General features: G+C 58.0%; 1 protein-coding gene across 5 annotated transcripts in view; it reads left to right on the top strand.

Annotated features, from left to right (window-relative positions):
* The window catches only part of GRAMD1A (GRAM domain containing 1A), a 24,484-nt gene extending 11,814 nt beyond the window's left edge, over window positions 1-12,670 (top strand). For all 5 annotated transcript variants that reach the window (XM_060651996.3, XM_060651995.3, XM_060651993.3 and 2 more), the window contains exons 7-19: window positions 385-465; window positions 3,664-3,776; window positions 3,947-4,097; window positions 4,636-4,834; window positions 5,710-5,853; window positions 7,450-7,568; window positions 7,650-7,792; window positions 8,499-8,602; window positions 8,688-8,861; window positions 8,959-9,046; window positions 10,200-10,307; window positions 10,391-10,511; window positions 12,213-12,670. In XM_060651996.3, coding sequence (XP_060507979.1) covers window positions 385-465; window positions 3,664-3,776; window positions 3,947-4,097; window positions 4,636-4,834; window positions 5,710-5,853; window positions 7,450-7,568; window positions 7,650-7,792; window positions 8,499-8,602; window positions 8,688-8,861; window positions 8,959-9,046; window positions 10,200-10,307; window positions 10,391-10,511; window positions 12,213-12,305 — 1,638 coding nt within the window. In that variant the 3' untranslated portion in view covers window positions 12,306-12,670. The remainder of the gene's footprint in view (window positions 1-384; window positions 466-3,663; window positions 3,777-3,946; window positions 4,098-4,635; window positions 4,835-5,709; window positions 5,854-7,449; window positions 7,569-7,649; window positions 7,793-8,498; window positions 8,603-8,687; window positions 8,862-8,958; window positions 9,047-10,199; window positions 10,308-10,390; window positions 10,512-12,212) is intronic.

Raw genomic sequence — 12,670 nt, 5'->3', positions numbered from 1 at the left:
CTGCCTCCCACTAATGACTCAGAAAGGGAGAAGGGAACGGTGGGAAGACTTCACAGCCGACTCCCCTTTGTGTTTTGTCGGTCAAACATGGATTGGGTGACCACCCCTACTAGCCGAAGGAGACTGGGAAGGTGCCCTGGGCTTCACCCCATCACAGCCCAACCACTTTGGGCCATACCTGTCTCTCGCCCTGGACTGTGAGTTCCGGGGGCAGGGCCGGGGGCCGTGTCCTCAACACAGTGACTCCAGCATCGTCCACAGCCAAGCTGGGCATAGGATAAACATTCTGTGGAGTGAATGAAGGGGTGAATGAACGGATGCATCAGGATGGAGATCCAGGCCATGTCTGTCCCCCACCCCATCACACCCCTCTCTCTCCTGCAGCATTTCTTCACCTCCTTTGGGGCCCGGGACCGCTGCTTCCTCCTTATCTTCCGCCTCTGGCAGAATGCGCTGCTTGAAAAGGTGGGTCTGGACGGGACCTGGATGGGGGATTAGGGGAAATCATGGAGCCGGGAGGGCCAGAACTTGGGGAATGGGCACAGGCCTGCCGTACCTGCGGCATCTATGGACTCCACCAGGGGGCCACCACGGGCCCTAGTGCCAGGCCTGCCCACGTGTACGCGTACCCATGGCCTTTTATTCACTATTCATTGTCCACAAATCAAAACTGCTCTCAGCTGAGGGAGGTATCTTTGCATGTGTGGCTGCAAAACCTCACTTGAGCTAGCATGGTTATTTGTAGTCTGTATCAGCACTGATAGAAGTTTCTGCTAAGATGAAAGTATTCTCCATCCATGCTGTCAAAATATGGTAGCCACTGGCCACATGTGCCTATTGAACTCTTGAAAAGTGGATAGTGTAGCTGAATGTCTGCATTTTAAGTTGTAATTCATTTATACTTAAATGGCCGCATGTGCTTCTTGTATAGCTCAGGCCTCCATTTATCTCAGTGTGACTGTTCATGTGTTTCAGGACAAAAAATATTAATGTGGATGACTGGGGTGCACCTTAGGTATAATTGGAATTCAATATAAAGTTATAATATTTATCCAATATAGAATATACCAGTGATTCTCAAACTGTAGGGCTTCAGGAACCTTTTATACTCTTTTAAAATAATTGTGGACGCCAAGAGCTTTTGTTTAGGTGGGCTATGTCTACCAATATTTACTGTATTAGAAATTGAAACTGGGGAATTCTCAAACACAAGAATACAGGAGCACATATTGCATTGGCCCCTGGAAAAAGGCAGCATCCCATGTCATGTAGCCTCTGGAAAACTCCACCGTGTACCAGTATGAGAATAACAGTGACAAAAGCGAGTAACATCTCATTGCTAGTAACACTTAACATACTTACGAAAATAATTTTGGTGTCATGGATCTCCTGGAAGGGTTTGGGGAACCCCAGAAATCCTTGGACCACACTTTGAGAACCTTTGGTATATACCGCACTGAATACTAAGCATAATACAGTTATTGTTATTGGTACCGTATTGCTATATACAGTGTAGGCACTGTATTAGCTTTTTTAAACCCCCAAACTGCTTAATTTTGAATTACATTTTGCCCCACAGGTTTTGAGTAAGGGCTTTTAGACTTACCCCATCCCTCTTTTTTTTTTTAAAGTTTATTTTTGAGAGAGAGAGTGAGCACATAAGAGCGGTGTAGGGGCAGAGAGAGAGGGAGAGAGAGAATCCCAATCTGAGCTGTCAGCGCAGAGCCCGATGCGGGGCTCGAATCCACGAACCGTGAGATCATGACCTGAGCCAAAATCAGGAGTCAGACGCCTCACCGACCGAGCCTCCCAGGTGCCCCTGGACTTCCCGCCTTCTGGTGGTCTGCTGTGCGCCAGCCTGAGCAGACCCTCCCACAGTGCCTACCGTGGTTGCATGAGTTTACGTAGGATACAGTCGACTGCAAGTAACTGAAAACTCAACCAAACATGCTTTAAGCAAACAGATACTGAGTTCATAAAGTAATAATAACAGCTAATACTTATGGTGCTACTGGGTGCCAGGCGCTGATCTGAGCATTACATGAATTAATTCACATTATCTTCACAACCACCCTACGAGGCAGCGTGGTAATTACCTGTTTCACCAGCGAAGCATGGAGCGATAGACTTGCCCATGGCCACAAGGGTTTTTGTGTGGCAGAGCTGGGGTTCTGACCTGTTGCGGTTAGGTTCTATATCCAGCTGACGCTCATGTAACTAGAGGTCTGGAGGCAGGCAGTCCAGGGTGGATTTGAGGGCTCCCCCATGTCATCAGGGACCCAAGCTCTTGTTTGTTCCTCCGTACTATCACCCTCTGCATATTGATGTTTTGTCCACATGCTTTTTGCCTCGTGGTTGCAAGATGGCTGCTACAGCTATAGGCATCATGCCCTCACGTGAGTGTCCCAGATGTGGAGGAGAAACAGGTGGATAGAAAGGGGACTTTCCTTTATCAGGGAGGGAAAACCCCCTTTAAAGGGGGGCTCTGCACTTCTTTGGCTAGAACTGGGTGACATGACCACCCTCAGTTGCAAAGGAAAGATGGAAAACTTGATGTAAGCCAGTTATAATTTATCCCTAGGGGTGGGGAAGATTCTCACTCCAAACACATTGGGGTTCTGCCGGCAGGGAGGGAGGGTGGATAGGTGTCGGGTAGACTGCTCCTGCTGGCCTGCGGCACCCCAGAAGGCCAAGCCTGCTTCTCTGGCTGCACTCCTGTCCTGTCCCCTTGGGGCGGCTCCAGCCACACCCGTCCTCAGGGGCCAGGGTGCTGGAGTAGGAGCCTGGGGAGGGACAGTGCAGCGGCAGGGTCTCCAGGGAGGGTGGGGGCAGAGGAGGCTTCAAAGCTCAGGGCCTGGAGCCAGCCTGCCAGCGCTGGGATTCCAGCCCCATCCCTGAGGAGCTGAGTGACCAGCAGGTCGCTGAATCCCTTCAGATAGGGACAGTCCCTACTTCAGAGCTCCAGGGCTGAGCCCAGAATCCGTGCTCAGTCGGGTCAGCTCTTGTGGGGCAGACCCGTCCAATGGTTAGCTCCAGGGTGCCAGACCGGCCCCTCCCCGGGACCCATCTCAGCCCCGCCACTTGAGCACCTCTGCGCCTCAGCGTCATTGCCTTAAACTGACGGCGTTAGCGCTTCACAGAATTGTTTTTAAAGATTCAGTGAGTGCGCGGGAGGGGGTTGGAAGAGTGCCTGGCGCCTGGTAACAACTCAGTGGATGGCCGCCCCTGCTGCTGCTGCTCTTAACTTTTTACTACCATTTCATCGTCGGCCTTGCCGCTCTGGCCAGGAGCACTAAGGAAGATAGGGGCAGGATGGCCTGGCGGAGGGTGCGTTGGCTCTGGGGTCCGGCTGGGTTTGAATCCCTGGGTCGCCCCCAGTCAGTTGTGTGACCTCAGCGCGTGGTTTCCCCTCCCTGGGCCCCCATATTCTCCTCTGTAAGTCTGGGGATGCTAACCTGTAGACGCGGGAGTATCGTGAGGACCCAGGGGGAAAGTCCAGATGGCCCTGGCTCCTGGTGCCAGACCTTTTGGAGCCAGATTGGGTGAGGGCTGCCCCCTTGTGGACGCCGGGGGAGCGCCGCGTCGGAGGGCTGGTGGGGACTGGGGTAACAAGGGTTCTGGGCCCAGGGAAACTCAGGCCAACCCCATGTCCTGCCTGCCCAGACGCTGAGTCCCCGCGAGCTCTGGCACCTGGTGCATCAGTGCTACGGCTCAGAGCTGGGCCTCACCAGCGAGGATGAGGACTACGTCTGCCCCTTGCAGCTGAACGGTCTGGGGTGAGTCAGAGGCTGGTGGCTGGCTCCTGGGGTGGGGGGAGACAGAAGGGGCTGTGTGCAGAGCTCCTGGGAGTCCTGGCTGGACTGAGGTGGGTGTACGGTCCGGGCGACCAGGAGGGTGTGGGGGGTCTCAGAGATATAGACATCTCACACCCTCCTTTACCCCACAGGAACCCCAAGGAAGTGGGAGATGTGATCGCCCTGAGTGACATCACCCCCTCTGGGGCAGCTGACAATAGCCAGGAGCCGAGCCCGGTGGGTTCGCGCCGTGGCCGCGTCACCCCCAACCTTTCCCGGGCCAGCAGCGATGCAGACCACGGGGTGAGCGGAGGATGGGGGACAGAGAGGATGCTGATGGCGAGAGAGGGGAAGGGGGGTGGTGGTGTCAGGGAGAGGGACGGACTGAGGGGGGCAGTGGGGAGGGGATGGATGGAGGGATGGGATGGACCTGAAAAGATGGCAAAGAAAACGGGGAGTGAGAGCGATCAGCTCAAGGGCAGACAGACAGGGAAAAGCTAAGAGACAGAAGAAGCAAGGGACGGATGGACAGATGGACGTACAGATGGACAGATGAAGTAGGAGACAAGGCATGGACAGGATGGACCAGTGGGCAGGAGGGGCATCAGAAGGCTTATGGCCCAGGCACCCAAGATGGGCCTGGTAGGGACTGAGAGGGGCCCTTATCCGGGCAGCCCCAGGGCCCCTTGTGACATGCTCAGCTGGAAGCTTTACGTGCCCACGTGACCCTCCAGCGTTGGTTTCCCTACAGCGCTGAGTCCTTATGGCCAGTGTGGGTACACGGGGGCCCTCGGGCTGGAATGGCGGTGGGACAAAGCTGGATTAAGCCCTTTCTCTGCAGGCAGAGGAGGACAAGGAGGAGCAGACAGACAGCCAGCCCGACGCCTCCTCCAGCCAGACAGTGACGCCGGTGGCTGAACCCCCGAGCACAGAGCCTACCCCGCCTGATGGGCCCACCTCCCTGGGCCCCTTGGACCTGCTGCCCAGTGAGGAACTGTTGACAGACACGAGTAACTCCTCCTCGTCCACAGGGGAGGAAGGTGAGACAGGTGGCCCGAGTCCTTCTCTTCGGTTATGTGTGATAAACCTTACACAGGCTGGCATTAGCAAGGGATTTGCTGGCTCATGGGACTGAAATCCAGGGGGTGGGCAGGCAGGTAAGGCATACAGATGGCGGTGTTAGAAATCTGTGTGTCTTTAGCGGTGCTTTGAAGGCAGCAGAGCAGATAAGAGCACAGACTCTGAAGCCAGATTGCCGAGGTCCAATTTCTGGCCACACGGCTTCCTAGCTATGTAACTTGGGCGAATTGTTTAATCTCTTTCAAGACTTATTTTACTTACCTGAAAAATGGGGTTGGCAGTAATAATGCCTACTTCATAGGGTTGGTGTTAAGGATGCTAAAATGAGTTAACATCCGTAAAGAGCTCAGGCCCGTTAGTGTTGGCTGCTGCTGTTGTTATTATTATGACTATTTCCATTTTCTCTGTGCCAGCTTCGTTCACAGGTAGCTTCTGTGTTTGTGGGGGCACAGAGAGCCCCAGCCCCGCCCCAGACAAGCCTAGTTGAGAAAAAGCACGCTTTTCCCAGGGGCTGCACCAGAACCTCTAGGGTTGGTCTGTTTGGTCCAACTTGGGCAACAAGCCCAGCCCGGAGCCAATCACTGTGGCCGAGAGCCCAGGCCCACCCCTGAACCAATCCTGGTGGCTCTGACTGGCTGACCCTGGGGCACATGCCCACCCTAAAGCCAGCCTGTGGCTGAAAGGGGCCGAGCAGTGGGCGCTCCACTTGCGTTCAGCCCTGGAGGGTGGGTCTGCCCGTCCACCGTACGAGGCCTGGGAGTGGAAGGGGGCAGCCACCCAGAGCCGCTCCGAGGTGGGAGGAATGCATCATCCACTGCCCTTCTCTGTCACCCAGCTGACCTGGCCGCCCTGCTTCCTGACCTCTCTGGCCGTCTGCTCATCAACTCAGTCTTCCACGTGGGTGCCGAGCGGCTCCAGCAGATGCTCTTCTCGGACTCGCCCTTCCTGCAGGGCTTCCTGCAGCAGTGCAAGTTCACAGGTCAGGGGGCTGAGGTTGTGCAGGCACGGGGCGGGGGTGGGGAGGAGGAAGCAGGAGACAGCGGGTGGCTGCTGTGCAGATGTGGTGCCCTTGCGGGCTTAGAAGCAGATTCTGTGAGACCGGACTGGCTCTGCCTCTTAACTAGCTGAGTGGCCTTGCGCCGGGTTTCGAGCCTCTCTGCCTCAGTTTCTTCTTGTGTACGTTGGGGGTGTGATAATAGTACCTGTCGTATCCAGGTCTCCTAAGAACTACGTGAGTTAATGCTAGAAAAGTGCCTTAGAACGGTAGTATATAGTAAGCGCTTAATAAATACAAGTTCACGATCACACCTTTAGTGCCCAGTCTGTCAGGTTTGTGCAGAGGCCAGGCCAGATGAACTCGAGAATCTCGTGAGAACGAAGGTAAATAGGTACACAAATAAGTCACAGATGTGCCGAGACTGTGAGTGTCAGAGGGGTAGCTGTGATCTGAGGGGTATCCAGAAAAGCAGCTGGAAGGATGTGAAATTGAGACCAAGGCCTGAAGGAGGAACTCTTCTGGGGAAGGGGGAGCAGATGGAGGAGAAACCCAGGAGGCCAGCAAGGCATCTGCAGAGGTCCTGAGACCAGAGGCAGGCGCTGGGAGAGTCCCTTGAGGCCGGGCCTCTGTGGCCAGGTGTGGCGAGGTGGAGCCCCAGCGCCAGGTGACGTGGAAGGGTTGCCTGTGGGACCAGTTGAAAGATTCAGGCTGGGGAGGGGCTAGTCAGAAGGTAGTTTCTCTCTGTTTCTTTTTCCTCTGTCCATGGAAATGAACCATGTAAATCCCCTGCAGAATGAGTAAGACTGTGCCTTGAGTTGGGGCCCCACGGTCTTCAAAACTATGCTTATGTCCCGGAGAGACTGACATCAGACTGACGAACTCCGATTCTGTCCAGAGGCCCTGGAGAGCCAGGGAGTATTCTAGGCAGGTTAGGGGCAGGGCACACGCTTGGCTTTAAGAAGCTACCCCCTGGACCTCAGAGGTGGAGACAGAGGCCAGAAATTCCCGGGGGCTGCAGTGGGACCCTGGGTGGGCAGGGGTGGGCCGAAGCAGGAGCAATGCTCAGGACGTCAAGTGGATACCCAGGGGAGGGAGTGTCCAGGGCAGGCCCAGGCCTCCGGGGGGAACCTGGGGGATGATGGGGCTGCCCCTGCGATGGCACCCCGAGAGGAGGGGAGGTTGAGGGGGCTGCGGAAGCCAGCGTGGGACCTGGTGGGTGTGAGGTATCTGGAGAACTTCCAAGAGAAGGTGTTCAGGAGGTCACAGGACCCTAGGTCTGAGGCTCAGGGGAGAAGCCTGGACTGGTACAGAGAGGGAAGCTGAGGCTGCAAGAGTGGACAAGAAGGCCCCAGCATGGGTGAGAAGTGTAGGGAGAAGTCCCAGCTCTGAATTACCGACACCTGAAGTTTTAGGTGTCTAGAAGGAAGGTGGGGCAGACACCAAGGTGGGTGGCCTGGACGTGGGGTGGGTTTGGGGGCAAGTCCCGAGAGAACCGGAACTACCCGAAAAGGCTTTCTCCTATGGCCTGTGGGCAGAAACTGGAGAATGGTCTCCTCATCCTGTTCCTCCCTCCCCCAGATGTGACCTTGAGTCCCTGGAGCGGGGACAGCAAGTGCCACCAGCGCCGAGTGCTGACCTACACCATTCCCATAAGCAACCCGCTGGGCCCCAAGAGCGCCTCCGTGGTGGAGACACAGGTGGGCCAGGCAGAGCGGCGGGCTGGGTGGCGTGGCCGGGTGGCGTGCCCCTGACAGCTTCCTCCTTCCTCGTCCCCGCAGACGCTGTTCCGGCGCGGCCCGCAGGCAGGCGCATGCGTGGTGGACTCCGAGGTGCTGACGCAGGGCATCCCTTACCAGGACTACTTCTACACTGCCCACCGCTACTGCATCCTGGGCCTTGCCCGGAACAAGGCCCGACTCCGGTAAGCGGCGGCCTGGCCCCTCACTGGCCACCCTGCTGCTCCCGGGGTCCCCACCCTTCCGTCCCCACCCCGAGCCCGCAGCACGACGTGGGTTACCACCGCAGAGGAGCAGACGTTCTGGGTCCCTGAGTTCTCTGAACCCTGAACAGCGGAGGGTAGACGAGGGCAGCCCCGGGGACCTCTCCCCCATCCGTGGAAGGGGTTTGAGCCGGAGGCGAGTGAGTGGCTGAGTGCACGATGATCGGTTTAGTGGTTTGCTGGCTGTGGGTTATGTGCTCTGTGCCCGGCACTGTTCCAGGCGGTGGGGGTGCAGCAAACCAGACAATCCCTTCTCTCGGGGAGACGTGTCAGGAGCACCTGGGGGTGTCCAGCGTGAGCCAATAGAAAGATGAAGCTGCCATTGACTGCGATGGGGAAGGTGGGGAGGAATAGGTTTCGGGGGAAGATCAGGAGTGGGATGTGCTGAGCTGTCTCAGACTCCGTGTGGAGCTGGGGCACAGCGGCAGGATGGAAGAGTCGGGAAGGAGGTGCGGGGTCAGCTGCCGGCGTGGGTGGGCGCTGCGAAGGTCGGGAGACTTGTCAAGGTGTGTGTCTATGGGTGACGACCGGCCCTCTCTGAATTGGTGGAAGGAGAGCTCCCCCTGGGGAGTGGGGCTGCGAGGTTGGAGTCAGACCCCGGCCCCCTCGCCCTGTTCCCCAACCCCAGAGTGTCCTCTGAGATCCGCTACCGGAAACAGCCCTGGAGCCTTGTGAAGTCACTGATCGAGAAGAACTCGTGGAGTGGCATCGAAGATTACTTCCACCACCTGGGTAGGGGCCGGAGGTTGGCCAGGGCAGGGACGGGCTCGGAGCCTGGCGAGGGGCAGCCGTGCAGAGGCCTCTCCTGTGTCCACAGAGCGAGAGCTTGCCAAAGCCGAGAAGCTGTCCCTGGAGGAAGGCGGGAAGGATGCCCGGGGATTGCTGTCAGGCCTGCGGAGGCGGAAGCGGCCCCTGAGCTGGAGGGGTCACGGCGATGGGCCCCAGCACCCGGACCCTGACCCCTGTGCCCGGGCTGGCATGCACACCTCGGGTGTGTCCCCTCAGGCCTGGGCAGGGCAGGCGGAGGAGCGGGGCTCGGGGGGGTCATGCCGAGATGGGTCTGTCTGACTCCGTGGTGCTCTCCTCAGGCTCCCTCAGCTCGCGCTTCTCGGAACCGTCCGTGGACCAGGGCCCCGGGGCAGGCATCCCCAGCGCCCTTGTTCTCATCAGCGTCGTGTGAGTAAGGGGCTCGGGCTTCGGGGTCACCCAGGCCTGGATCTGTATTCTGGCTGTGTGACATCGGGCCGGTGCCTGGCCTCTCTGGGCCTCTCCTGAAGCGGGAGCATGGGCACACCTCCTAGCCCGGCAAAGACGAAAGGAGAGGATGTTTGGAAGGTGCCCAGAGCTCCTTACACAGTGTGCTGCTCAGTGGGTCATGGAGAAGCGTGTCCTGCTGGAAGAGGGAAGCCCTGGGGGCTCTGGGAGGTCGGAAGGGCCTGCCCTCGCCCAGGGGGCAGGGAGGGCATTCTGGGGGAGCAGGCACCCAAAGGAGGTGGAATGAGGTGCTCCAGGAGAGATACGGAAAAGGAGCACTGTCACTGACACATCTCATTCCTACTTTCTGTACCCAACCCTAACCTGGGTGACACTGGGGACACAGTAGTGACTAACGGACCTAACACCAGGCCAGAGTGCTGGGGGACAGGGCCGGGACGGGAAAGCTGTGGGAGGCAGGGGAAGGCTTCCTGGGACAGTAGAGGATTCCTGAGCTGAGACCCCAGAGAGCCGAGGCGGGGACGCTAATGTGCACAAAGGCCTGGGGGGCGGTAGGGGACGTGGGGGGCAGGGCACTCCGAGGACCTGGAAGTGAGGTCTGAGCTCCCAGCAGGCCCTGGGGAGTGACAGTCAGCTTGGTCACACACTCTGGGCCTCAGTTTCCCAGCACGGGCCGTCCAGAGCGGGGCAGTGCAGCATGCTTCCGGAGGGGCGGGGCGGCTCTCAGGGCTGGGCGGCTCTCACTTCTTTGTCTCCCCCTTGCTGCCGCCTCAGGATCTGTGTGAGGTAGGGCCCCGCATCCCGCATCCCTGGCACCCCTCGCCTCAGTCCCAGCCGCAGCCCCTTCTCCCCACTCAGTGCCCCCAGCTCTCCCAGTGAGGCAGCCTGCTGTGCAAGTTAGGGGGTGTGGGTGTCAGGCCCGGATTTGAACCCTGACTTTGCTGCTTGTGGACTGTGTGACCCTAGGCGTGTCTCTCACCCTCTCTGAACCTTCACTTTCTCCTCTGAGAAGGGGGTAATTGTGGTGCTCTTCGAGGTGGGGTTGTGTGGGTGCTGACTTATGGGAGTGTCTGCGTGCTGGTTCTGACCTCTGACCTCTGACCCCTGCCCTCAGCCTCATCGTCCTCATCGCCCTCAATGTCCTCCTCTTTTACCGCCTCTGGTCTCTGGAAAGGACGGCCCATACCTTCGAGTCCTGGCACAGTCTGGCCCTGGCCAAGGGGTGAGTGGGTGGCCTGAGGGGGTTGGGAACTTGGGTAGGTTGGGAAAGGCGACCGCCCCACTCAAGCCCTGCGTCCCCTACAGCAAATTCCCCCAGACGGCCACGGAGTGGGCGGAGATCCTAGCCCTGCAGAAGCAGTTCCACAGCGTCGAGGTGCACAAGTGGAGGCAGATCCTGAGGGCTTCCGTGGAGCTCCTAGACGAGGTGCGGCTTTGGGGCCGAAGGGCCCTGTGGTCAGATCCCACCATGTGGCAGACACATCTGGGCCTCAGTTTCTTCCTCCGTAAAATGAGGAAGCCATTCATAGTCCCCAGCTCCCAGGGTTGCTGGACAAATCGAAGAATTGGCCCTCGTCCTAGGAAAAATATCCACGGGTGTCTGACCTCAGGCATGGCTGGATCCAGCCACCCTCATTCCATCTCTTGACTCTGTTCACCCCCAGGGCTGGCTTTGTTTTGGGCATCCTCCCCTCCCACCCTTGACCAGGGTGGTACCTGCAGCTCTAGGCTGACATGTAAAGGAAAGCGTTCATTCTCACTGGCTGCTAGGGTCACAGGCCCGTCCCTGAGCCAGTCACAGAGGCCGGGGGTAGGCGAGGCTTGGTCCTTGAACCCCACGGCCGCTGTGGGGTGACTAGGGTCACGTGAAGGTGGGAAAGAGTTTCTCCAGAGGATGCTGGGGTCAGATCTCCAGAAGGGGTTGCTCCAGACGCTGTCTGTAGTACGGTGGCAGCATCTATTCAGATGTTGAGGTTCAGATTCTGGTGTGTGACCTTGGGCGAGTGACTTCACCATTGCCAGCCTTGGCTTCCTCCTCTGCGAGCGGGACGATGGTTGCTGTTCCCTCAAAGACTGTTGTGAAAATCAAGTGAGTTCACGTACGAACAACGTCAAGCTCAGAGTGAACGCCGTACACGTGTTTGCTGTCATTAGTGTGAGCCCAGTGCCTGCGGACAGTAGGTGCCCAATTCATGTGGTGGTGGGTCAGCATAAATGTCAGGTCCTGGATTAGTGCCTTAGGTGGGAGGGGGGTGTGTGGGAAGCTGAGAGCTGGCTGGTATTGGCTGGACGCCCAAGGGTATCAGAGCCCAAGTTGGCGGGTAATGGTGAAATCACGTGTGGTCACCGTAGACCGTGATATGGAGTCGCGTCTAGGGGCCTCGTTGCACCCTGAGGTCATACTTGCAGGGAGACGCTCGTGCTAGGAAGGGCCGTGCAGAACAGGGTGGAAAGGCATTGAGGCTGGGGTCACATCGCTCACAGAGAGGGATGGCAGGGCCTCCCCATCCTGAGTTAAATTCCCATTATTTTCCTCCCTTAACTGCCGAGGGCACAGGGTCAGCTTCATAGACTTGTTAGCAGCAGCCACAGATTGATTTGGGCTGTTCCATGTGCTGCTGTGACCCACTGATTTGCTCTTTGTGGCCAGCCTATGAGAGGGATGCTCTTGTTATTCCCCATCTATTAGATGGGGGTGCTAAGGTCTGAGAAGTTCGGACTTGCTCAAGGTCACACAGCGGAGAATAAGAGTAGCCGATGTGTATCAGGCGCTTCCTGTATGCCAAGTGCCAGGTGTTTGCCCATCGGATCCCTGAAATAATCCTGTGAAGCAGGTTTGTGACTGACCCGTCTTTCAGCGGAGGGACCTTGGGACCGTTAAGGGGCTTGCCCGAGGCTACCCGGTACGTAGCAGAGCTGCAACTTGAACCTGGGCCACCTGGGCCCCTTCCATCTCTAGCACCTTGGAAGTTAAACTGGGTGCAGTGTGGCTCCACTATTGTCACAGGGTGACCTTGGCAGGGGATGTGGCCTCTCTGGACCCTGCCCAGTCCCTCAACTGCGTGAAGGGGAGGAACGTCACCCCTGCCGGTACTCACCCCCTGCCCTGCCCACTTCCTCCTCCCAGATGAAGTTCTCTCTGGAGAAGCTGCATCAAGGCATCACGGTCTCAGACCCGCCCTTCGACTCCCAGCCACGGCCCGACGACAGCTTCTCCTGAGGACACCCAGCCATGTGGCCGACCCCCCTAACGGACAGATGGACACAGAGCCTCGGTGGCCACTGCTGGCACGGTGTGAGCGCCGGGAGCCTCCCGCCCGCCCCTCCCAGTGGCCCAGCCGGGGGCCACACAGACATGGGGACCACAGAACCGAGATGCACTTTAGATCAGCGTGTGCGAGTCCAGCTGCCATCACCTGCCTAGCCAGGGAGCTGGCCTGGCCTTCGGCAGGCCCCCCGCTAACTTATTTTGCCCAGCTGGGGTTGTGGGGGGTGCCTCTGGGGTGCACGATGCCCTCAGCTCTGGGTTTAATGTATTATATTTATTTGGGGCTGACAGAGCCCCAATAAAGGGTTGGAAATGGC

The sequence above is a fragment of the Panthera onca genome, chromosome E2, assembly GCF_046562875.1.
Source record: "Panthera onca isolate mPanOnc1 chromosome E2, mPanOnc1 haplotype 2, whole genome shotgun sequence".
NCBI lineage: Eukaryota > Metazoa > Chordata > Mammalia > Carnivora > Felidae > Panthera > Panthera onca.
This window is presented reverse-complemented; position numbering and strand designations above follow the sequence as displayed.